Genomic DNA, 25,808 nt, shown 5'->3' on the forward strand with positions numbered 1-25,808 from the left:
CCCTTTCTGTATTAAAGGTGTTGGGAAGGTCCTAGTGAAAAAGTTCGCTAATGCCTTGCAGCCAAGAGTCAATTGACTACTATTTTGGCACCCTTCCTCGAGGGTGGTCAAAGATCGAACTACCCTCATGGACTCAATAGAGGCGGCATAAAACTCACATTTAGCTGCCCTAACCACCTAACCGCCATCTCATATGCCCTCATAAGCGTGCAATAAGATGTTCTTGCAGCTTCGTCATGAGATGGTTAATGATGCAATAGTTCCATCTGGATGATGTCACTTCCAGGTGACATGTTATGTCCAGGGGTATGGCACTTCTGGGGGGGGGATTGCAGTGGGCATTGCTAGCTGCTAACAATTTTGGCATGCCTTGAGGCCTGACAAACTTTTCAGATGTGCCTTTGCAGTCAGAAAACAAGTAGTAGCAGCAACAATAACAAAATACAAAAAATTCAGGGAGGCTGGGCAAACAAATGTGTTTTTACCAGATGCTGAAATATGAAACTTGGCACCTTGATTTGTTGCTTTTATTAAGTCCTCCAAAAGTCAAAATCAAATATCTATACTATGTTTAGTGCTATAAAAAACCTCAGTACCCTCCAAAGCCATCATACAATATAATTGTAATTAGAAGATGCTCCTGTATTGCCTAGGCTACAGAAACATGAAAGAGAGGTGAGTGGATAGATCTCCTCTGTGGCTTTATTCCAGAGCCTTGGCCAACAACTGTAAAGGCCCTGTTGTTCTGATGTTCCTGAAATGGAGGTAGTTTCAGGACTGATAATTTGCAATCATGGGAATACAAATGCCGAAGGTGAAGGTTGGATTTACTAGGAGCCGCAATGTTTCGGTGAGATAATGAAGCAATGTATTAATCCCAGCACATATGAGTATCATGTGCCCATCATCTGGAGAGGCTGTCTCAGGTTACAGCAGTAGTGTGGAATTTCAGAATTACAGTAATGACTGACTTCAGAAAAGAAGGATGCATCACATAAAATGTTATTAAAACATGGGGGAACATTCTCTGGCAGTTGCAAGGCTAGGTTTAGTTCATGTGGATGTTTAAGCAGAGTGGAAGAGAAAGCAAGGAGGTTGCCTAATTGGTTCTTGGCCTGAGGGAAATGTGTGTCAGGGGAAACTGATGTTGAACATAAAAGTTCCAGCTTCCATTTGAACAGGCTGCTGTAGGAAGCCTGGGATGTAGTTTGTGTTTCAGAAGGGCAGATTGCTAAGGAATAAACTTCAGAATATAATCAAAACATGAGCTGTATATGTCCCCATCTGCCCTCTAGCTTCAAAGTTAAAACTTAAGATTGCCTTTTGTTAATGTTCTTTAATTGAGCTGGGGATACTGAATCTGTCTATGATCAACTACCTTTCCCAGAAATGCAAGATACGAGACCAGGCAGTAGCCGGCCAGGTCCCGTGGGTCCGGAGGATCCTAAGAAGGTAGGTATCTCTGCACTTGTTTTAGAGCTGGGTTTGTCAGTCATTGTGACTCACAACACCATTAACCTGTTTTATGTGCTGTTTCTGACTGAACGTGTACAGTTGTGTTCCTTGTTGTCCAATGGGCACACTAGACATGCAGTCTATGTATGTAAGATAAGATGCCACAATCATGAACATGGGGGTAGGAGACCAACTTTAGCAGCAAAAAGGATGAACATGTAAGGAAATGTGTGTGCCCTCTGTAGGCATTTCTGTGGGGCTCTAATGTTGAAGTGAGCAAGCTAAGAGAACAGCAATCAAGGAGATGAACTGCTGAGAGGTAAGGCTCAGTGACCTTATTTTGCTCTTTAAATCAGATCTTCCCCTCACTAGAACTGCCAGACCCCACCCCACCCCATTCCCCATGGAGGCAAGGGTCCCACACTACCAGGCCCCACCATTGGTCAGCTGGCTATTAGGGGGGGGGGGGAACGTACTGCAAAAAATAGGGAGGTCTTGCCAGCATGTGGTGATATGCCTACATCATTGCCTGGGTGACCTGGAAGTGATGTCATCAAATTGGTGTGACGCTTTGTGCAAAAACACTATAGTACCAGCTAAATTTACTATAGTGTTTTTGCCCAAATACATCCTTGACATGATGACATCACTTTCAGGCCATGTGGGCAATGACATTACATTGCTGAACTTTGGCTGGGCCTTCCTTCTTCTCCTGATTACAACCAAGTTTGTACGTCATTGAACTACACATAAAAGGCACATACAAATTCCTTCATTTGCAGGACATGAAGACTATGACTAGAAATCGACAATGTAAAGGGCTGCTTGGCTCTTAGCTTCTTCAGGGAGAATCCACCATTCTACCACAGAGAAAATGCACATTCCTATTTTTATGACTGAAGGGTAAAGACCAAATTAGGTGCAATAATCTAGACGTGTAGATGTTAAATTTTTAAAATGTTTTTAAAGCAAAGCTTGGGTACAGATTCTAACAGGAATGCTTTAAACTACTCATCTGATCTCCAGTGACTAGAACTGCCTCCAAGTGATCAGACATGGAAGAATTCATCAATTAGATTAGAATTGGTTATGTCTCCCCCCCCCCCGCAGGCTGTTGATGTTCCACAGATTACTGCAATAAGTAAATGTACAAAAGTTTGTTAATAAAAATGCTTGTGGTCTAGCCACTTTTGAAGCTTCAGTTAGGAGCCTGCTTGAAATTATTATCACAGAGCTGGCAGCATCACGGACTCTTTATTATTTTTTTAACCTTACAGACTCCACAACTTGGAATATGGGCTGCATCTGGTTCTTTCTGGAGTTGCTTATCACATTCCTATCCATTCACTTTTCTGCTTATGACTGTGTGGTCTCCCAAGATTAAGTAGGAAGAACACAGAACAGTTCTTGTGCACTCATTATAAAAGGCTTGTCTCTTCCAAGTCTCATGACTAGATCTGCATTAGGTCTGCAAGGCTGCCTGTTCATGGTGAAATTAAATTTAACTTGCCTGCTTAAAGTACTTAACTTGACTTCAACAACCAGACTTCTCTGTCTGGTCATTCAGCTCCTCCATCATCTTTGTCCCCAATTTTCTTCCAAGGAACAATGAAATTTGAGGAACTTCTTCTGGAAGTGGGTGGCTTTGGGAAATACCAGATGCTGGTTTACCTGATGCTTTGCCTGCCCAGGTTGGTCATTCCCATGCACTTCCTACTACACAATTTCATCTCTGCCTCACCATCTCACCACTGTATCATCCCAAACTTCACTGGCATTTCAAACCTCAGCCAGGATAAAATTTTCCTCACTAGGCTCCCGAGAGCACCTGATGGGGCACTGAGCTCCTGTAAAATGTTCTCTAGTCCTCAGTATCAACTGCGGGTCAATTCTTCCCAGGATATGGACAACACATCATCCATTCAGAGCTGTCAGCAGGGATGGGTCTACGATCACTCACAGTATGTATCAACAACAGCTACTGAGGTAAGAATTTGCTACACCCCTGTTTGAAAACTAGTGGGATTGTGGAGCCAAAGGGTCAGCTGTCCCATCCTGACTAGGATAATAATGAATGCTTTATTGATTTAGTGGAGATACCTTCAAACCGCAGAGCGTTTATGTTACCCAGACTAAACGGGTTTCCTTCTGCAATGGTTGAAGGCAGGTATAGGAGAATTCCCTGCAATGAAAGAATTTGCAGGTATTGCCATACAGAACCAGACTCAGTTTGCCATATCATTCTGCGATGTGAGTTGTATAACAACAAACGTTCTGACTTGATCTCCCCACTTCTACCCTTCCCTAATGTCTCAGAGGGCAGGGCTCTTAATTGCTGCTTATCGATAATTGCTCGGAGACCACTGAATGGGTAGCCAAGTTTTTATCTATAGTAATGTCCCATAGGGTAAAGAAGTAAACGTCACTGGCTTCATCTTTTTGTATTTGCCGCTCCCTTGCCTGTTGTAACTTTCCTCACAGTTTTTTAGACTTTTATTACAGAACCGATTTGTATATTGTTTTATAGTGTGAATGCCATTAAAGGTTTTGTATTGTATTGTATTGATTTAGTGGAGACAACTGGAAAACATCAAGGTCCATTTCCTTCCAGAATGTTATCTTGGTCTTCCAATGTTATTCCATGGCTATTCACTGACTGGTTTTATACTGATACATTTATTTACAACAGAAACCTATGTCTTTGGAACCATGGGTGGTTTTTAGAGAGCACCAGTCTCATGTATATTGAAATCCCTCCCAATGCAACTTTTCTGCTGGTGACAAAGAAGGGTTCCCCCCACTAGCTAAAGCACTGTGCTGGACAAAAGCCACATGTGAAGGAGACTGTAGTCAAAAGGAGACTAGGGCAACACTGAGTGGATCCAACATAATGAGATCAGAGTTTAATGCTATTTCCCCTTTGCAATAGGCAATATTTATTTTGTCTCGATATGCCACAACAGTGTCTTTGAAACCGCTTATCATTTAATATGCCAAAAAAATCAGATACTTGTGAGAGAATAGATAAATGAATGTGTAATGTGTAATGCACAGTGAGCGGTCAGTTTACTCTCTAATACAAAAATTCCAGGTCAAGACAGAATCCAGACTGCACAAAAGTATAATCAGAAAACTTCCTCTGAACTGCCTCTTGCCTTCTGTCGCATGGTAGAGCAGGAGTTGGTTGATACTGCTAAAGAAAAGAGCCAGTTTGGTGTAATGGTTAGGAGTGCGGATTTCTAATCTGGCATGCTGGGTTTGATTCTGCACTCCCCCAGCATCCATCTACCTTCTTGAAAGGAAAATAACAGAGTAAAAATGTGCTGTGTTTTTACCATGTTCCACCCCCAACCCCCTGGTCTCTTAAGAAGGAACTTCACAGTTTTATATATACAGAGGGGGGGGGGGAGAGAGAGAGACTTTTCCCCTGTGTTTGAACTGGCTGGGTGCCGGCTCAGGCAGCTCTCCAGGAGAAAGAAGGTAAATTCTTTCTTGGCAGTATAATATACACCTTCTATATGCAACTGCAGAGTAATATATAATATTCTGGTTGTACAAATATTGTTTTAGCTTCTACTTTGCTGCTACTGCTTTTATTTCATGCCCTCTTTGTGAGCTCTGGGTATCAGAGCCAGTTTGGTATAGTGGTTAGGAGAGTGGACTTCTAATCTGGTGAGCTGGGTTTGATTCCACACTCCCCCACATGCAGCCAGCTGGGTGACCTTGGGCTTGCCACAGCACTGATAAAGTTGTTCTGACCAAGCAGTCATATCAGGGCTCTCTCAGCCTCACCCACCTGACAGGGTATCTGTTGTAGGGAAAGGAAAGGGAAGGTGAATGAAAGCTGCTTTGAGACTCCTTCGGGTAGAGAAAAGGGGCATATAAGAACCAACTCTTCTTCTTCTTCTTCTTCTTCTTCTTCTTCTTCTTCTTCTTCTTCTTCTTCTTCTTCTTCTTCTTCTTCTTCTTCTTCTTCTTCTTCTTCTTCTTCTTCTCTTTTCCTGGGAAGGCATCCCAGAAATCCATTTGGTGCCAGTCTCTGAGAATGGAAGTTAAGAAATTAGACCCTCAAAACAAGCAGATTAAATTAGAAGGAATAGAAGGAATGTAGGCAATTATGAATTGAGATGGTTCCTGGATACCCTGGGTAATCTGGGAATGCAGTGCTCAGTGGGTAATTAAAAAGGGGAACGATCTTGGTTACCGATATAACTATCTGAGGATGATAGAATCCTAGAGTTGGGAGGGTCCATACAGGCCATGTAGTGCAACTCCCTGCTCAACGCAGGATCAGCCTAAAGAATCTTTACTTCTTTGGCATAAGAACATAAAAAGAACCCTGCTTGAGCAGACCAGTGGTCCATCTAGTCCATCATCCTGTCTCACACAGTGGCCAACCAGTTCCCCTGAATGTCCAACAACAGGGCATAGAGCTGAGACCTTCCCTGATGTTACCAAAATCTGGGATTTTGAGGCTGACTGCCTTTGAATGTGGAGGATCTCCTCAGTCACTATGGTTAGCATCCATGAATCTATCTAATTCCCCTTTAAAGTTGTTTTTTCCTCTGGTCATCACTACATCCCCTGGCAGCAAATTCCACATTTTAATCACTCTCTGGGTAAAGTAGCATTTATGTTTATCTGTCCTAAATCTACTTCCCATCAACTTCATTTGAGGCCCTCAAATTTTTGTATTTTTGGAGAGGGAGAAAAAGTTACACACCTCCCTTCAATGAAATGAGTAGGGGTTAACTCTGTTTAGGATTGCACTGTCAGTTTCTTGTGCTAAGAGCCGTTTTTTTGGGGAACTCAAGAGAACCTATGCCACCATAATAGCAACAGAAAAGCACCGTTGCCACACGTTAACCCAAATATAAATAATCATGCATTTTTAAAATACATCTGGACAAGTTTATTAGCCATTAGGATACATTTTTGTGTATGACACGAAGGAGCAAATGCAACAAACCACCACTCTGAGAAGCGATCTGAAATAATGCCTCGGTCAAATGTCTAAATGCTTTGTGGAAGAACACTGATATTTTCTGTTGGATTTGCTCTCTGTTTCTGATTGTGGCCTAATCTGATTCGGCTCTGTTCTATATGCCTCTGTGGTTATATATTTGCCTTTTCACTGTGCTGCTGTCTCATCATTTGGGGAGTGGGGGAAGGGATGATTATTTTTGGTGAGATTGATTTCATTGCAGTTTTATTTATGGGATTGTATTCAGATACGTTTTTATTTGGAAAGTGAGCTATAAATATTTTAATAAATGAGCAGGGGAACATATGCAGATGAAGGAATTAGCGCAATGTGGTAAGTCAGTAGCAAGAGAAGAGGCTAAGCCTTGTGTTGATGACCCAGGGCCTTTTTCAGGATTGTTGGCCTAATGCGAATATGCCCCCAACCAGGCTAAACTGGAAAACCTTTTAATGCATTTTTATTAGGCTGCAGTGAAAGAGAAAAGACACAGTTGCAGGGAGATAGAATCCTCAAAATACCTCAATAGAATTACATGGTGTTGAAAACCTTTTTCTTGGAGGCTGGAAAGGTACCCTTAGAACCTGGGCCAATAACCTGCCCCCCCTTATTCCATCTCCTAGGACTGCCCTACAGCCATCAAGCCAACCCCCCAAAAGCTGCTGACAGGGTTCCGGGTCTTCTGCTTGCATGACCCCTCCCCCCAGCCTCCAAGGTTACGCTAGTGGTGACAGATTCATCCCCCATTCTTCCTGCCAGCCTTGAGGCTTGGTTGGGGGAGATAAGGTCAGCTTGACCTTATTCTCAACATAAACTTCTTACTGTCTGAATATTTCTCCAGCTGACTTATCATTAATGGCATTCTAAAGGGAACAACCTGGTGCTTAGCTGCTTTCTCAACTTGATAGGGAGCAAGAGTTAGGAGCAGGCATGCAAAACTATCTTCCTCTTCCAGTGACCATTGATGCCTCCCTGACTATGGAGGCACAGGTCAAGAGAGTAGCAAGCCAGGCATTTTTCCATCTTCGTCAGACTTGGCTACTAGCACCCTACTTGTCCCCCGATCACTTGGCCACAGTGATCCATGCGACGGTCACCTCCAGAATAGATTACTGTAACTCACTCTACGCAGGCCTACCCTAGTCCTTGATCTGGAAACTTCAGCTAGTGCAAAATGCAGCTGCTAGGGTCCTCATTGGCACACCTTGGAGGGCCCATATCCAGCCTGTGCTGAGGCAGCTGCATTGGTTGCCAATTGCTGCCCGGATCCGGTTCAAGGTTTTGGGTTTAACCTTTAAGTCCTTATGCAGGTTGGGATCCACATACCTGAGTGAACGGCTTACGCTCTGTGGGGGAAAATCTTTTGGTAATTCTCGGCCCCAGGGAAGCACGCCTAGCCTCAACCAGGGCCAGGGCTTTTTCTGTCCTGGCCCCTGCCTGGTGGAATGAGCTTCCGGTTGAGCTGCGAGCCCTGGGGGATTTGGCAACATTCTGCAGGGCCTGTAAAATGGAGCTCTTCCACCAGGTCTATGGTTGAGGCTGGGGTCAGTGGAGTAGATCTATTTCCCCCCCCCACTCCAGGGCTTTAAGTGTACATCGCTCCTGCTCCATTTTTCCGTTGCCTCGGCAGTAGGGGTGGCAGCGGGATATTTTTCCGCCATGTTGGCAGTCTATGAGTCTTTTAATGGGCATTTGAATGGGATTTTTAAGACTGTTGTTACCCACGACGAGCCTGCTAGGGAGTGGCGGGAAATTAGTAATAGTAATAGTAATAGTAATAGTAATAGTAATAGTAATAGTAATAGTAATAGTAATAGTAATAGTAATTATCTAGAGGTGCTGTACCACATAAAATAACCATTTTGATTGAAATTACTAATATCCTTATCCATTGTTCCTCTTAATATTTGTGAAACAGCCCTGGGGCTGGGGAGTGTCCTGGCTGTCCAAGATGGAATAGGGCCAATCAGGGTGCAGACAGCAAAGCTGGCCACAATCTGATTGGCCCTCCCTCTCCAGCTCACACCCTCCTTCCCTGGACGCTAGCCACTTTGCTCTCAGACACCTGAGGGAGAGACACAGAGAGCCCTGCCAAACTGCAAACTTGCAAACGACCCCTGATTACCTCCTATGGCTCCTGCTGAGAGAGAGAGAGAGAGAGAGAGAGAGAGAGAGAGATCTGTGCCTGCCTGTGTCCCCTGGATCCTAGCGTCCATTGCATTCCTGGTTGCAATGGGATTTCTTCCTAGTCAATAAATAATTATTTTATGCAGCATATATAAATTCATTCTGATGGAGGAGGAAAATGTAGCAACTATAAGGAACCCCCCCCCCCGCCCAGCATAAAAAACATATTATTCTTTTTAGATGAAGACAAACAATTGCAAATGAAAAAGAATTTTGAATTTGGAGAGTGCTCAGAGGTAGAGCATCTTAACAGTGATTCGGAAAGAACTTTAGGGGTTTTCATTCACGGTAAACCATCATCTTGAAAACTGGAGATATTAAAGTTCACATAGACCTGAACAATTTGTGACAATTAGTGCATGTTCTTATGGCCACTATGAACGTTGCTAGATATGCTACGGCAGTCCCATCATATGACAGCCACAATATGTTAAAAAACTGCCACTACATAAAAGATCCCTTTAATTCATGGAGAGTTTTCACACCAGCCTTACACATTTTTGATATCAATTGATGGCATGGATATATTCATGAAAGAGAGAAGAGTTCATGTACTCACTGCCACATGAGTCCTCAAGTAGCCTGGCTACTTCCATATAGTCCTTACCTTTATTCATTTGCTTGTCTGCCCAACCTGTACCACTAAGACGAAGGTAACTTCAGTGACTCGCCAGGGGACCCAGTCTACATTCATGGTCATTGTGCCAGGCAGGTAGCAAAAAACAGGAAGTTCCATAAAGACATAGCCATGCTGGCCTACATTGGTCACAAATTGTGCAGGTCTACATCTGGGTTCCTTAGTCCTCCTCATAGAAGGTCATGATCCAGTCTATAGATCAGAGGAATCAGGAGCATGGAGGCATATGACACTGTTGATGTTGACTACTAGAGGAATGCTAGTGTTTGCCTGTCTAGACAAACAGTGTGGTGTAGTGATCAAGAGCAGTGACCTCTAACCTGGAGAACTGAGTGTGATTCCACACTCCTCCTCCACATACAGCCAGTTAGGTGATCTTGGGCCAGTCACAGGCCCCCCAGAGCTCTCTCTGCCTCACCTACCTCATAGGAGAGAGGAAGGGAAGGTGATTGTAAGCCACTTTGGGACTCCTTCAGGTAGTGAAATGCAGGGTATAAAACCCAATTCTTCTCCTCTAATGTTATTGGTACTATTGTTCCAGTGGGACCTGGTGTGTGAGAAGAAAGGCCTAAACCAAGCCATTGCTACCTTCTTCTTTATTGGGGTTACTCTTGGATCTGTACTCTTTGGCTACTTGTCTGACAGGTGAGTATTTATTTATATTACTAACTTGATTTGTTGCCCAATGTCGGGGCAGATAATAATTTAATAACAAAAAGCACATCTAATATGGAAAGTGACATCAAGTAGGAGCAATTCATAGTAACCCTGTAGGGCTTCCAAGGCACAAGGCAGACAGAGGATATTTGCCATTGCCTGCCTCCGTGTAGTAACCGTGGACTTCCTTGGTGGTCTCCCATCCAAATACTAACTCCTCCCACCAAATGCTGAGGCTCCAGCAGATGACATCTCAGATTCCTGGCCTTTCTAAGACTAGAGGCACGGGCAAGCTGGTGCTGATCAAAAGTGAGGGTGTTACAGGTCCCACTGATGTTGCCAAGCCACTCCCACCATACATGGTTTTGGGCCTACTAACTCCAAGCCCCCTTCTACTCATTTAGGGATGCCAACTTCCAGGTGAGACCTGGAGATCTCCCAGAATTAGAAATAATCTCCAAGCATCAGTTAGCCTGGGGGAAAAATGGCTGCTTTGGAGGGTGGGCAGAATGGGCCCCTTCCCTCCACAAACCCCACTGTCCTGAGACTCCATCCCCAAATCTCCAGGAATTTCCCAACCCAGAGCTGGCAATCAAGTAGGAATGAATCTCTGGTGCTTTACAGAAGAGTAAATAGCAACTATGCAGGCTCCTTTTGGATTAGGGGGATTAACCCTTCCATCTCTACCATTCTCCATGGCTTAAGGCACTGTTTGCCCTGTGTAAAAGGAGCATGCATGCACCCTCTTGGTCCCTGTGTCCCCCCTCCCCTTCTCCCAAGGATCAAATAGTAGCTGAAGGGGAAAGGTTTATACTGGGGGAATGCTACTCTTGTCCCACAATGTTGCTCTGCTCCAAATCAGGACACACATACTTGCAATTTCTAGTATTTTACAAGTTTAGAGAATCCATTCTCAGATCTCTTGTTAGGAATTGGCATACTGAACTGCATCTTCTGGTGACTTGTGATGTTTATTTATCCTCAAGAAGTTGCCGTTGAGTCAAACTGAGAAGGATAAAGTGGGTTAGATGTCAATGTTCAAAAACATAGCAAGGAAATGCTGCTTCTTTTTCTCTTTGCCAATTAAGAAAAATTCCTCTTTGCCAATTAAGAAAAATACTTGGCAGATTCATTTGCAGCTCTCTCGGGTCATGTCTAAGTTGCCCCTATCCATAGACTGCAAGTAATAGGTACTGAAGATGCAACATTACAGTTTGCTCCAGGCAGGTCATTTACAACAAAGAATGCATGTTTCCAAAATGTGAGTCCTTGTTGAGTGGAGTGCACTGGATCTCAAACGCCTCCCTTCCCTCCTTTCCGAACACTTGGGTTAAGGCAAATCTTAATGGTGAGAATGCTGTGGTGAAGATCACAATGTTTTGGCCTGGTCCAGCAAGGCAGTTCTTATCTCATTCTTGTATTATGCTCTCAGGAAGAACAATGGTAACAGTGTTTGGGTTTGATTCCCCTCTAGATTTGGCCGGAGGAGTATTCTTCTGCTCGCTTTTGCTGTCACACTGCTCTTTGGAACCATGAGTGCATTCGCAGTGTCCTACCTGATGTTCATCATCATGAGGTTGCTCTGTGGGGTGGGGCTCACAGGCATTTCTATCATCTCCTTAATTTTAGGTGAGAAATCCTGGATGAGAAGTGAATCCAGAAAGCACTTGAGCATTCGCTCCCTGGCTGGGGGTTGTTGATATCTGTCAGATGGTCTTTTGCTCTTCCTACTTTCTAACCACACATCAGCTGTCATCTGCCCCTTCACTCCTCGTTGCATTTCAACCTGCCTTGTACATTCAGCACCTACTTTTGTGCATGTACTGTATATGTCCATTTGTTTTAAAATGTGTTTGTTGTTTCACCAGATAGGGTATCCATTTCTATTGGGATCCCTGTGTTGTTGCACAAGCATCACGTGCGAATCAGAGGTTATCTGCTGATGTATCAATGGCAAGCAATACAGTTCCCCTCCCCAGTGGGTTCAGGCACTCGTTGACTGGCCATATGGAAGGACTTTTGATTAATTAACATGAGAGTACAACAACAAGAAGAGTTAGTTTCTATACCTTGCTTTTCATTACCCAAAGGATTCTCAAAGTGGCTTACAATCACCTTCCCTTCCTCTCCCCACAACAGGCACCTTGTGAAATAGGCTCAGAGAGCTCTGACAGAACTGCTCTGTGAGAACAGTACTATCACAACTATGATGAGCCCCAGGTCACACTGCTGGTTGCATGTGGAGGAGCAGGGAATCAAACTCGTCTTGCAAGATTTGAAGCTGCCCCTCTTAACCACTACACATGAAGCTGCCTAATACTGACTCAGATGACCGGCCTCTCAAAGCCTGTATTGTCTACTCTGATGAACAGGAGTTCTCCAGGGTCTCAGGCTGAGGTTCTTCATATCGCCTATAATCTTATGGTGGGGATTGAACATGGAACCTCCTGCATGCCAAGCAGATGCTCTACTATTGAGCCACAGTGCCTCTCCCAGGTCCTGTTGCATGCATAGTGAAAGACTTGTGGTCTTTCTTAGTCCAGACTCAATGAAAAATATAAAAACTGTATGGATTAGACCGAACAAGAATATTGGGAATACACTGAGAAATTAAAACTATCTACACGGATATGAATTAGAAGTTTATTTAGAAGATTTTCTTCAATCAAGTTCATTATTATAATTCATTATATTTTTGTACAGCCTATTCCATACACAGTTTTTGTATTTTGTATTTAGTCTTGACTATTTATACTGTGTATCCTTCTAGCATTGTTTGCCTTTCATGGACTGTTTATGCACTGGAGGTTTCATTCCAGGCAGCAGGCTGGAGTTTTAGTTGTGACAGGTTGCCCCACCTCTTCCTGCAGCAACAAGGGGGAGCATTTGGCCTGGTGCACCTCATCCACCTCCAATTTGTGCTTCTGCACAGAAGCTGGGGCAGTGAAGTTCCAAGTGCGTAAATGGTCTTAGTCAAGCATCTCGTTTGACACAGCAGCCACCTGGCTGCCCTGGAGGGCAGCAAAGAGGCCAAGAGCTTCCCCTGATGTTACTTACTAACACCGGGTTGCAGAGGTTTACTGATTCTGAATGTGGAGATTCCCATTAGCCTCCATGCCTGGTTGCCATTGATGGGCTATCCTCCAAGACTTTTCCTAACCCATCTATGCCCGTAGGCATCACTATGTCCTTTAGCAGTGAACCCCACCATTTAATCACTGGTTCAATAAAGAAGTATTTCCTTTTGTGCATCCTGAATCTATTGGTCCTCGACAGGAGAGCACTTTGTCAAGCACAGAATGAAGTGCTGACTCTTTGCTCTGGTTAGCAATGGAACTCATAGTTACCGGCTGTCCTACATCAAGGTTGAACTGAATCCCAAAGGTGCTTGCTGCTGTGTCGTTAACTTTCAGCTGTGGAGTGGACAAGCATCAAGCATCGCACCTTTTGTGGCACCATCAGTGGCATCTCCTGGTCCATTGGATACATGATCTTGGCACTGCTGGCCTATTTGATTCGAAGTTGGCGTTGGCTCCTGCTAGCTGTTACATCTCCCTGCCTCCTCAGCATTATCATTTGGTGGTGAGCAACTATGGAACTCTTCTAAACCTTCATACCCGCCATGAGCGTCAGATGTTTTCCTACATTGCCAGCCCCATGTTGTCAAGTCCATCCTCTCTCAGTCTTTCCCAACTTCTTCCTTTTTTATACTCTTTGCCCTTCCTGGTCAATGTGGTTAAAAATAATATCTGGCTTTGATGCCTTTGTTGCATATTGTAGTGAATGTATTTTTTATAAGAAGTCTGAACAATATTTTTGTTTATTTGATACATGTATACTGAAGAAGATTATCTTGAAACAGGACTGCATTCAGATTCCTGTATTTGCAATTAGTCTCTGAACTGCATTTATTTCTTCTTCTGCAAATATCGCAGTAATCAGTCTTATGTTTCCTTGGTGGCAAAGGCATGCTTGTTGCCATATGATTAATTCATGTCAACATTCATTCATTTATTTGCCAGCTTTTGCCATTGGGCACCCTGAGTGACTTACATCAGTCTCCTCGCCTTCATTTTATCTCCACAGCCACCCTATGTAGTTAGTTAATCTAAGAGTGTATGATGAGCCCAAGGTAACCCAGCAAGGTTCTGTGGCTGAGGGTGGATTTGAACCTGCATCTGCCAGACACTCCAACCGATACACTACTCTTAAAAGTGCCCATTCTCCAGAAGCAATATCAAGAACCAGAGAACCCGAAGGCATCTGAGTGCACAACCGCCTTGCACTTCTAAAAGCTGAGCTGCAGCTGGAATGCCCCAAGAGGAATCTGCACGTGAAAGATGCGTCAATTGCTCAGCATACAGGACTCAAAGTTTTTTTCTATCCCTGACCAGGTGGCTCCCAGAATCTGCCCGTTGGCTGCTCGCGAAGAAGGAGGTGGAATCAGCACACTCCTACCTTTCTAGATGTGCCAAAGTCAATGGCAAGAAGAACTTACACTCCAAGATAACTGTGAAAGTGAGTGAACATCTAAAAAGAACCCAGTTTGAAAGCTGAAGGAAGAACAACAACTATGCAAGGAAGGGGTGCTCTTTAGGTGACTCAAGAAGTCCCAGGTTCAGTGATCATGCAAAAAATACTAAGAACGCTGTAATTAATAGGAACTGGGCTGGGAATGAAAGCTGGCTGTATTACAAAAAGCCCTTTGCTTTGCAGTCCTATCGGAAACACTAATGGAACAATCCTAAATATTCTAGCAAAGGAGGTAGTAATGAAAATGTACAGTGCCCAGTGTTTTTTGTTTGCCAGGAGAGCGGTAGGATTCACAGTGCTATCCTAAGAAGGAGCCAAATGGGCTAAGGAAGTGGACTGACCCAAACATGGGCGTATCACCAAGTTATGTGGTGTAAGGGCCAGTTATGCCAGTGGAGGGCCCTAGTGCCACTGCATTTCTCCCTTGCACTGGCACATCTCTATGGCTCTGCACCAGTACAATAACAGCACAGTCCCCTGTGCCAGCATCTATATGGGCAGTCTGGGGGCATGGCTGTATTTAGTCAGCTTCTGAAGCCCTGCAGCCTGGGAAAGCACCCCCAAAACAGGTGAAAATTTGCACCATCAAAAACGGTGGCATAGCCCATAGGCTATGTCTGCAGCCTTGCCCATGACTCTTCCACTGCATGCAGACTAAGGAGGCATCGCACCAACAGGGTTGCTGGTTGGCCTTTGAGGCTGTGTCCTGACTGGGATCTGGGCTCCACCCAGCTGCCCTTGAAGTCCTGGTGCCATTTTCTCCATCTCCTCTCCCTGCTGAGAGTGCGCCCCCCTGGGTCTTCCCTGCTAAGGGGGATTCTTGGAACATCTGATTAGCCTGGACTGGATTGACCATTGGCTGATCCTCATGGAGCAGGACAGTTATGTCTGTGTTCTTATGGGAAACCAACAAAGTTTGGATTTCATAGCTGGTATTGCACACATTCATATCCACAGGAATTCATACTGGGTCTCCATTTGTGAATTTCCATTAGGGAGTTTTGTCACAAGAATGTAAACGCTAGGTTCATATATTGGTCTCCTTGCCTGGGGAAATAGATAGAACCATCTGGAATGTTGGGATGTGATCTAGGCCTATTCTGCACACAATAGATAATGCATGTTCAATGCATTTTATAAGTAGATTTTCCTGTTCTGCACAGGAAAATTCAGCTGCCAAAGTACACTGAAAGTGCATTATCCTATGTGTGCAGAATTGGCCCTAGTCTGAACAAGGTGGAGCACAAGACTCAGAAAGGCATTTTCTCTTTTCCTTTCCCTGCCACACCGTTGGCTGCGATTATAGGCCTTGCAGAAGATGGTGGCTACAGATGAGTCCCGGAACTACTTCTACTGGCATTTGCTGAAGACGTCTAAGCTGAGGAAGATGACACTTTGTTCTGCTGTTGTATGGTATGGGGTCTATGATATGATTAGAGGGCTGCAGTTATTTCCAGCATTTCCAAGAGAAGGAAGCCAGATCTTCTCCCAGAAGCTGTTACATCTCATTGCAGGGGGAATTAGATTGCCGATTTTAATCAGAAAGGTATGCGTATGTGTGGGTGTAGCTATGGGTGAACTAAATACAATGGGGGCAACCCTATTAGTTTATCATCTGTCTTGTTCTCAAGTACAAAAGGGGTCAATTTTTATATCTATGTGAATAAGCAAACCAACAGAATGTCACATTTCTCTGTTGTCCTGTCATCTTTTCCAGTGCTGAGTTATTGTGATCTGTAAAACCTTTCTCACCAGTGCAGTGCATTCCTTTGTATGTGAACCAATGTCACTGTACTGTCTCACTTGAAGAGGGGGGGGGGGAATTGTCAATGATATTTTTGGTATATTCAAATGGGTAGCCATGTTGGTCTGAAGTAGCACAATAAACTCAGAGTCCAGTGGCACCTTTAAGACCAACAAAGATTTATTCAAGGCGTGAGATTTCAGCTGTATTTTTGCTGTATGTGTGTGATCCTTTCACTTCAACCCTCTAAAGCTGTAGCCACACTTTGTCTTCCTTTGCTGCTACCACTGACTTTTCTTAGAAACATCTGTGTCAGGGGAGGTTTCCTTATTTCTACAGCTAGTATGGAGAAACCTTTGTAGGGAAGTGAGAGGGGTCAGGAAGCCTAGTCCATGCCACTACATACACACATCAGCCAAGCTTGACCTTGATTTGTAGCACCAGGAATGGTGGGTGTTGCTGGGACTGCAGAGAGCTTCCTTCCCTTCCAAAGGCTGCCTGCCTCTTTGCAAGAGGGTTACATAATGGACTCATCACCAATGAACAAAGCTAATGTTGGTATCATTTAAAAGTAAATGAAAAATCCCACAGGAATCACCATCCTTAGAACAGGACTTTCCTCCTCCTTCTGCAGACCGAATACTCTCTGAAATGCTATACCTGAGATAAAAGGAATGAGAAAGAAATTGAAGATCTGCAGTGGGAGGGGACAAATTCACCTTCCCATCCCATTTGTGGGAATCTTTCTGCCAGTACATATGATATACCTTACGTTTTGGAGGGGAGGGGCTAACCTGTCATGTAACATCAAGGAACTAGCACTCCCAAGTGCTTCAGGGGTGGAGTCTGCTTGCAAGCGCAGCATGGGGAGAAGAGGAGCTTCAGACTTTCCTCTCAAACTGATTTTCCAAGCTGAAATGACAGTGGGGGTCACCATGTACTGCAATCACTGCACATGGAGCCCCATAGAGGGACAAACAGTCCCCTCTGTTGCCAAATTCAGCTCTGTAACACTTGAGAATACTATTTTGCTAGTGATAGATGTGACACTTCAGACTCTTGTCATACACATCATCAAGTTGACCCCTTACTGTCCTCTTACTCTGGTCTCAGCCCTCATCCAGACTGGTTGGCATGTCTTCTTGTTTGTAGCCATCAGTTATCATAGGCTATTAATGCTGCTCATTTGAACAATGATCTACTACCTATCAGTGCCCTTTGCTATTGGCTGCGCAAAAGTCTAGACATGCTTCTCTTTTAATTTGATTTGATTAATAGTTGCTGAATCTTCTGTTTGCTTTGCAGGTTTGGTGTATCATTCACGTACTATGGCATCAGTCTAAATATCAGCGGCTTCAGCTTGGATCCATACGTGACACAGTTTATGTTTGGGGCCATTGAGATCCCTGCCAAACTGGGTGTCTATTTTGTCTTAGACCGTATTGGCCGCAGGCACTGCCAGGCATGGACTCTGATTGTGACTGGATTCTTCATTGCATTAAATGCATCCATCCCTGCAGGTGGGAGGTTCACCTTGCTAGATTTGGAGCCTCATTAGGCATTTAGGCCTTCATCTGTTGTCCCATTTTCTTGCAGGTTAAGGAAGAAGGGAAATCAACAATGCAAACGTAGAACTAAAGTCTTGCAACCTGCAGAGAATCAATAGAACTTGAGCAGGTGTAATTTGTTTTCAGAACGGAAGCCTTAAATGTATAAACATTTCCTGTACACAAGGGGTGGTGGTGAATAGCCACATAACCCATGGATAAGCTAAGAATCAGCATGTTTCAATCTCTCTTCTATTCTTCTTTTCTGTCTGTTGAGTGAGATAAGAATCCCAAGACTCTGCTCAACTAAACCTTTGAATAACTACTGAACTTGGCTGTATTTAAAAGTTTTACATTATTGCTGCACTTAGTTGAATGGTGAATTAGGATTCTTTTTTTTTTTTTTTATAATGATTTTTTTTATTTTCATAAAGATAGAAATATAATCATCATTTAAGAATATACGACCCCACATTGACTCCACAGTGATATAAACTTTTGCCCAAAACTCTAAGAGCCATGAGTCTAAGAGCCATCCACATTTCCACTACATTAAAAAAAGGCCTGTTTAGATATACAAAAGAAAAGTTATTATTAATCAACTTACTTGTGAGATCGTAGACCTCACATTAACTGCTTGATACAATCTAAGAGCTATCCTAGCAGATATTTCTAGGTTTGAGTTAGATGCTTAACATTAAACATTTCTTATAGCACAGTATGAGTTTTGGCCCTGTATCAATACCCTGATGAAGGGAGAGGAAAGTAGGGCTTTGCCTTAAAGATGTACAAAGAAAAAAAATTACAAAAGGATTTCATAATTTCTCCTTATCCTTAATACAGATACATCTACAAACCATTTATACTTGACCCATTCTAAGAGCCATCCTGACAGGTATAAGTTGAGAGCTTTGCATTTTCTACAGATCAATATGAGCTTTGGCCCTGTAACAATACACCAATAAAAAAAAATAATAATAAGGGGGGAAAGCCCCATTTTATATTTCCAACGCTAACGATTATATTACCTATATGCCTACTAAGAAAAAGAAACAAGAGAGAAAAAAGGCACTGCTTCCCCTTTTTCATAAAAATAGCAATGTAGGATACAGTATATGTTGTTAATACAGAGAATAATAAGATTTCCAGGTTTAGATTAAATGCTTAACATTAAACATAGAACAATATAAGCTTTCAGTCTTCTATAGCTTCTCCTTATCCTTGGTTCTGATACATCTACAAAACAATTTATGCTTGACCCATTCTAAGAACCATCCTGACAGATATATTTTCAGATTTAAGTTGAAAGCTTAACATTAAACATTTTCTACAAGTCAGTGTAGGCTTTAGTCCTAGGACAATACCCTAATAGAAGAAAGAAAAAATAAGGGGGGGGAACCCCATTTTACATTTTCAGCACTAATGATTATATTACCTATATGCCTACAAAAGAAAAGAGACAAAAAAAAAACAAGAGAGAAAGAGACACTGCTTCCCCTTTTTCATAAAAATGGAAATATAGAATACAGTATAACATTAAACATAAAACAATATGAGCTTTCGGTCTTCTTAAGGGGGTCTCATCTCGAGGCTTGCTACATCTTGTCGTTCCCGTAAAATTATATTCTGTCCCATTGGCCTTTGGCGTAGAAAGTGCAGTTGTACTCTTTCCCGCAGAATATGCATCGATAAATCTTGAGGCCGTTGCACCTCCTGGACTCCAGTATCAATACAATTTCCCCCCCAGAGAGATCCTTTAAATCGGTTACTTTCACTGCAGATCCATATTTCTTTTGATTGATTTTTGTACACTGTTGCTTTGAGATGGCTGTATGTCTTTTTAAAAAGGGTGTCCTTATCTGGGCTGCAGAACTCCGGCATCCCATTTTCCGTCTCCAGAATTTCAGATTTCTCTTCTACTGTTGGTTTTCCACCTTGTTTAGAGCTGACATCAGCCACTGTTATTGATCCATTATTCCTGTTAAAGACGTCTTCCTTGGCATCTTGGATCTCCTTGAAGATATGAATTTCAGATTTCTCTTCTGCTGTTGGTTTTCCACCTTGTTTAAAGCTGTCATCAGTCACTGTTATTGATCCATCATTCCTATTGAAGACTTCTTCCTTGCCATCTTGGATCTCCTTGGAGATATTTTTGATCAATCCATCTAAAAATACTTTGTAATCTTGGGTTTGTATCTCTATTAGATGAGCCAATCTTTTTAACATAGACATGATTTTGACTTTAAAAAAAACCGGCCCCAAACAATTTTACAAGTGGCCAGTAGAGGTCCTCTGTTTTATCCTCTAATGTTCCGGCACAGGCATGTGACGTATTGAAGGCAGAGATTCTCGTGCTGGCACAGAGTTCTCGTGAGATTTTCCCATTCACAGCTTATCTTATCTTCGAAAACCAAAACAATTACAATAAGAGCTTTTGCCAATTAATTCGAGTTGATTTGAGTCCTTCTTCTGCTTAGTTAGGAGAATTAGCCTGCCTCTTAACGAGGTGGCTTCGGGCAGAGCAGAGTAAGAGGAGGGGGGAAACAAAGGGCTTTGATGCAGGAAGAGAGACGGAGAAAAAAAAAAGCGAGAGATACTTGCAGTAAATGATGTTTTGGAACTCAGCCGATATCCTCCCCTCAGTTCAAAGCGTTCATTTGTGGTAAATCATCATGTAGGGTTGAAGCAGATACTTTAAGATTAAAGAAAGAAAAGAAAGTCCGAGGTAGAAAATGGCAGTCGTCCTCTGGACCTGGAACGCTGACAGCCTATAATCCAGGGAGATATACTCCCTAAAGGATTGGAGACGGCCCCAAGAACTTCCTGGGTAGAAAGGTGAGGTGGGGTTTGCGTACCCCTCCTCTTTTCTGCCAATTGCTTGCACAATTGACCCCTGTCAGGCTTCAGAGATAGCAGAGCAGATGCCCTGCCACCCTCTCAGGACGACATCTTTAGCCACACCCTCGTGAATTAGGATTCTTATCTCACTGTAACTGTGACTGTCTTAAAATCTCACCCATGACAGGTATTAGCAAGTTTAGCAGACTTAGCAAATGATCTCTGTATTTCCTTCTGATTAGATCTGAATTTTACATAACTACATTCTCCTCTGTACTTCCTGAATTTTATGATCCCTTGACCCTGTTTTAAAAAACAAACAAAAACAAAACAAACCCTTTTCCATAAAATGAATGCAAAGTTAGCACCCAGTCATAGCGTCTGAAGAAGTAGACTCTGTTACTTGAAGACTCATTCTGGGATAAAATGCTGGTGTGTAAGGTTTATTGTACTGTCTTGTTTTTTAAATCATTCTTTTAAGAAAACAGAGGGAAAACCAAGGGAAAAAAACTTAGAATCCAGCAACTAAGTAAGATTTTTTAAAAAGAAAAAAAAATGATGCCAATCTGAACAATTAAATAAAACGGGATAGGGGTGCTGGGAGGAATTAGTACTCATCGCGTACCTGATTGGCCATCTGTCCAATGAATGACTATCAGGTAGGCTGTGGTCCCTCCCCTGGCCATACACCCCTCCAACTTCTTCCACATGGAAGAAGTGCCAGCCTGCTCTACTGGACTGACTGCAAAAGGTAAGCCAACCAGTGAGTACAAGCTGTGAGGGAAGGAGGGAGACATGGGGGGGGGGGCAGTCACCCAGCCAGTGATTGGGGCCTTGGAGGGATGGGAGACAGCCCATTGGCACATGGGGGGCTAGGAGCATCATGACTTGAGGTGTCACTTCCTGCCATGAGGTCAGGCATACAGTGGGTGGGTGCTGGGAGGGAGGGGGATGCCTTGATGGCATCGGAGGGGCAGCCACTGCAGGGAGGAGGGCCTGTGAGGGAGGGAGGTGCTGCAATGAAAAGCCTCATCTCTGCCTACCCATCCACTAGCCCATGGCCCGTGCCTGCCTGTAAGCTGCACACTCAACTGACTGTGTATGCTCGCTAAGACCTTGCCTCCCACTATGTAGGCAGGTGGCCAGCAGGTGGCCAGCAGGTGGGCGGGAGTTGGGAGGGGGGAATGAGCCCCAGCCTTGGTGCTGGGAGGGAGAGGCGAGAATGCCTTGCCAGCACTTCGCCCCCCACAGAATCACAGAATCATAGAGTTGGAAGGGGCCATACAGGCCATCTAGTCCAACCCCCTGCTCAACGCAGGATCAGCCCAAAGCATCCTAAAGCATCCAAGAAAAATGTGCATCCAACCTTTGCTTGAAGACTGCCAGTGAGGGGGAGCTCACCACCTCCTTAGGCAGCCTATTCCACTGCTGAACTACTCTGACTGTAAGAATTTCTTTCCTGATATCTAGCCTATATCGTTAAACCCATTACTGTGCGTCCTTTCCTCTGCAGCCAACGGGAACAGCATCCTGCCCTCCTCCAAGTGACAACCTTTCAAATACTTAAAGAAGGCTATCATGTCCCCTCTCAACCTCCTTTTCTCCAGGCTGAACATTCCCAAGTCCCTCAACGTATCTTCATAGGGCTTGGTCCCTTGGCCCCAGATCATCCTCGTCGCTCTCCTCTGTACCTTTTCAATTTTATCTACGTCCTTCATGAAGTGAGGCCTCCAGGTGTGGTCTGACCAGTGTCGTATACAATAGGACTATGACATCTTGTGATTTTGATGTGATGCCTCTGTTGATACAGCCCCAAATGGCATTCGCCTTTTTTTACCGCTGTATCACACTGCCTGCTCATGTTTAGTTTACAATCCACAAGTACCCCAAGGTCTCATTCACACACAGTCTTACCTAGAAGCATACCCCCATCCAGTAGGCATGCTTTTCATTTTTCTGACCCAGATGCAGAACTTTACACTTATCTTTATTAAATTGCATCTTGTTCTCATTTGCCCGTTTTTCCATTGTGTTCAGATCTCGTTGTACTCTGTCTCTATCTTCCGGAGTATTTGCCAGTCCTCCCAATTTGGTGTCATCTGCAAACTTGATGAGTAGTCCCTCCACCCCCTCATCTAGATCATTAATAAATATGTTAAAAAGTACCGGGCCGAGCACCGAGCCCTGGAGGAGATGGATGCTTTGGTACCCTGAGGTACCTGAGGTACCCCGCTACTCACCTCCCTCCAGTCTGATGAAACAGCCCCAAGCAGTTCTGCTGCAGACTTGTCAGGCCTTGGTGGAGCCTGCCTGGCTGGTGGTGGTTGGGGACGCGAGAACTTCCTACCGTCGCTTCCCCCCCTGGCCCCAAGCAGTTCAGCCATGGTCATGTGAGGCCTCGGTAGAGCCATGCAATGGGCTTTTTTGCTAGTTAATAAATATGATATGCAGAGTCTCAGAAATAAATGGAATAAGGAATTAGATTGCCCTGTTTTGCCAAAGCAATGAGATATGGCCCTAAGGAGTATACCTCTTGAGACTTATTCAGTAAATATATATATATATATATATATATATATGTGTGTGTGTGTGTGTGTGTGTGTGTGTGTGTGTGTGTGTGTGTGTGTGTGTGTGTGTATGTGTATGTGTATGTGTATGTGTATGTATATGTATATATATATATATGTATATATATATATGTATATATATGTATATATATCCCCCTTCAAGGATCGCTGCCTTGTTGTGGCAAGGGGGCTTGCGTAGTTCAGTGAAGCTATGAGCTATGCCGTGCAGGGCCACCCAAGACGGACAGGTCATAGCTGAGAGCTCTGACAAAAGGTGATCCACTGGAGAAGGAAATGGCAAACCACTCCAGTATCTTTGCCATGAAAACTCTATGGACAGTTCCAATAGGCATAAGGATATGACGCTGGAAGATGAGCCCCTCAGGTCGGAAGGTGTCCAATATGCTACTGGGGATGAGCAGACGGCTAGTACGAGTAGCGCCAGAATGAATGAAGCGGCTGGGCCAAAGCCGAAAGGACGCTCAGTTGTGGAAGTAACTGGTGGCGAAAAGACAGTCCGATGCTGTAAAGATTTTTATTCCATAGGAACCTGGAACGTCAGATCCATGAATCAAGGCAAGCTGGACATGGTTAAACAAGAAATGAGAAGACTGAACATCGACATTTTAGGAATCAGTGAACTAAAATGGACAGGAATGGGTGAATTTAATTCAGATGACCATCAGGTATACTACTGTGGACAAGAATCTCGCAGAAGAAATGGAGTAGCATTCATAATCAATAAGAGAGTAGGAAAAGCAGTCTTGGGATACAATCCCCAAAATGACAGAATGATCTCAGTTCGAATCCAAGGCAAACCATTCAACATCACAGTGATCCAGGTCTACGCCCCAACCACTGCTGCTGAAGAGGATGAAGTTGATCAGTTCTATGAAGCCCTACAACACCTTCTAGAAGCCACGCCCAAAAATGATGTGCTTATCATCATGGGGGATTGGAATGCTAAAGTAGGAAGCCAAAAGATAACCGGGATAACAGGCAAGTTTGGCCTTGGAGTACAAAATGAAGCAGGGCACAGGCTGGTAGAATTTTGTCAAGAGAATACAATGGTCATAGCAAACACTCTTTTCCAGCAACCCAAGAGACGACTCTACACATGGACATCACCAGACGGTCAACACAGAAATCAGATTGACTATGTGCTCTGCAGCCAAAGATGGAAAAGTTCTATCCAGTCAATAAAAACAAGACCAGGAGCTGATTGTGGTTCAGATCATGAGCTTCTTGTTGCAAAATTTAGGCTTAAATTGAAGAAAGTAGGGAAAAGCACTAGGCCACTCAGGTATGAACTAAATCATATCCCTGACGAATACACAGTGGAGGTGACAAATAGATTTAAGGAATTAGATCTGATAGACAGAGTGCCTGAAGAACTATGGACGGAGGTTCGCAACATTGTACAAGAGGTAGCAACTAAAACCATCCCAAAGAAAAAGAAATGCAAGAAATCAAAATGGCTGTCTGAGGAAGCTTTACAAATAGCTAAGGAGAGAAGGGAATTGAAAGGCAAGGGAGAAAGAGAAAGATACACCCAATTGAATGCAGAATTCCAGAGAAAAGCTAGAAGAGATAAGAATGCCTTCTTAAATGAACAGTGCAAACAAATAGAAGAAAACAATAGAATGGGGAGGACCAGAGATCTTTTCAAGAAAATTGGAGATATGAAGAGAACGTTTCATGCAAAGATGGGTATGATAAGGGACCAAAATGGTAGGGACCTCACAGAAGCAGAAGAGATCAAACAAAGGTGGCAAAATTATACAGAAGAACTATACAAGAGCGAGCTTAACATCCCTGATGACCACAATGGGGTAGTTACTGACCTGGAGCCAGACATCCTGGAATGTGAAGTCAAATGGGCCTTAGGAAGTCTGAGCAACAATAAAGCTAGTGGTAGTGACAGCATTCCAGTTGAACTATTCAAAATCTTAAAGGACGATGCAGTAAAAGTGCTACACTCAATATGCCAGCAAATTTGGAAAACTCAACAATGGCCACAGGATTGGAAAAGGTCAGTTTACATTCCAATCCCAAAGAAGGGCAATGCCAAAGAATGTTCAAACTACCGCACCATCGCACTAATTTCTCATGCTAGCAAAGTTATGCTCAAAATCCTACAAGCTAGGCTCCAGCAATATGTGGACCGAGAACTTCCAGAAGTACAGGCAGGATTTCGAAGAGGCAGAGGAACTAGAGATCAAATTGCCAACATACGCTGGATCATGGAGAAAGCTAGGGAGTACCAGAAGAACGTCTACTTCTGCTTCATTGACTATGCTAAAGCCTTTGATTGTGTGGAGCACAACAAATTGTGGCAAGTTCTTAAAGAGATGGGAATACCAGAGCATCTTATTTGTCTCTTGAGAAATTTATATGCAGGTCAAGAAGCAACAGTGAGAACTGAACATGGAATCACTGACTGGTTCAAAATTGAGAAAGGAGTTCGGCAAGGCTGTATACTGTCGCCTTGCCTATTTAACTTGTATGCAGAGCACATCATGAGAAATGCGGGATTAGAGGAGTCACAAATTGGGATCAAGATTGCAGGGAGAAATATCAACAACCTCAGATATGCAGATGATACCACTCTAATGGCAGAAAGTGAAGAGGAACTAAAGAGCCTGTTGATGCGGGTGAAGGA

At 43.6% G+C, this 25,808-nt stretch overlaps 1 protein-coding gene across 2 annotated transcripts in view; it reads left to right on the forward strand.

Moving 5' to 3' along the window:
* Positions 1-2,377: 2,377 nt before the first annotated feature.
* The window catches only part of LOC143837261 (solute carrier family 22 member 7-like), a 28,264-nt gene continuing 4,833 nt past the window's right edge, over positions 2,378-25,808 (forward strand). For both annotated transcript variants that reach the window (XM_077336882.1, XM_077336890.1), the window contains exons 1-7: positions 2,378-3,441; positions 9,802-9,905; positions 11,392-11,546; positions 13,331-13,499; positions 14,312-14,435; positions 15,757-15,863; positions 17,500-17,714. In XM_077336882.1, the coding sequence (XP_077192997.1) occupies positions 3,064-3,441; positions 9,802-9,905; positions 11,392-11,546; positions 13,331-13,499; positions 14,312-14,435; positions 15,757-15,863; positions 17,500-17,714 (1,252 nt within the window). In that variant the 5' untranslated portion in view covers positions 2,378-3,063. The remainder of the gene's footprint in view (positions 3,442-9,801; positions 9,906-11,391; positions 11,547-13,330; positions 13,500-14,311; positions 14,436-15,756; positions 15,864-17,499; positions 17,715-25,808) is intronic.

The sequence above is a fragment of the Paroedura picta genome, chromosome 1 (genome assembly GCF_049243985.1).
Source record: "Paroedura picta isolate Pp20150507F chromosome 1, Ppicta_v3.0, whole genome shotgun sequence".
Classification (NCBI taxonomy): Eukaryota; Metazoa; Chordata; class Lepidosauria; order Squamata; family Gekkonidae; genus Paroedura; species Paroedura picta.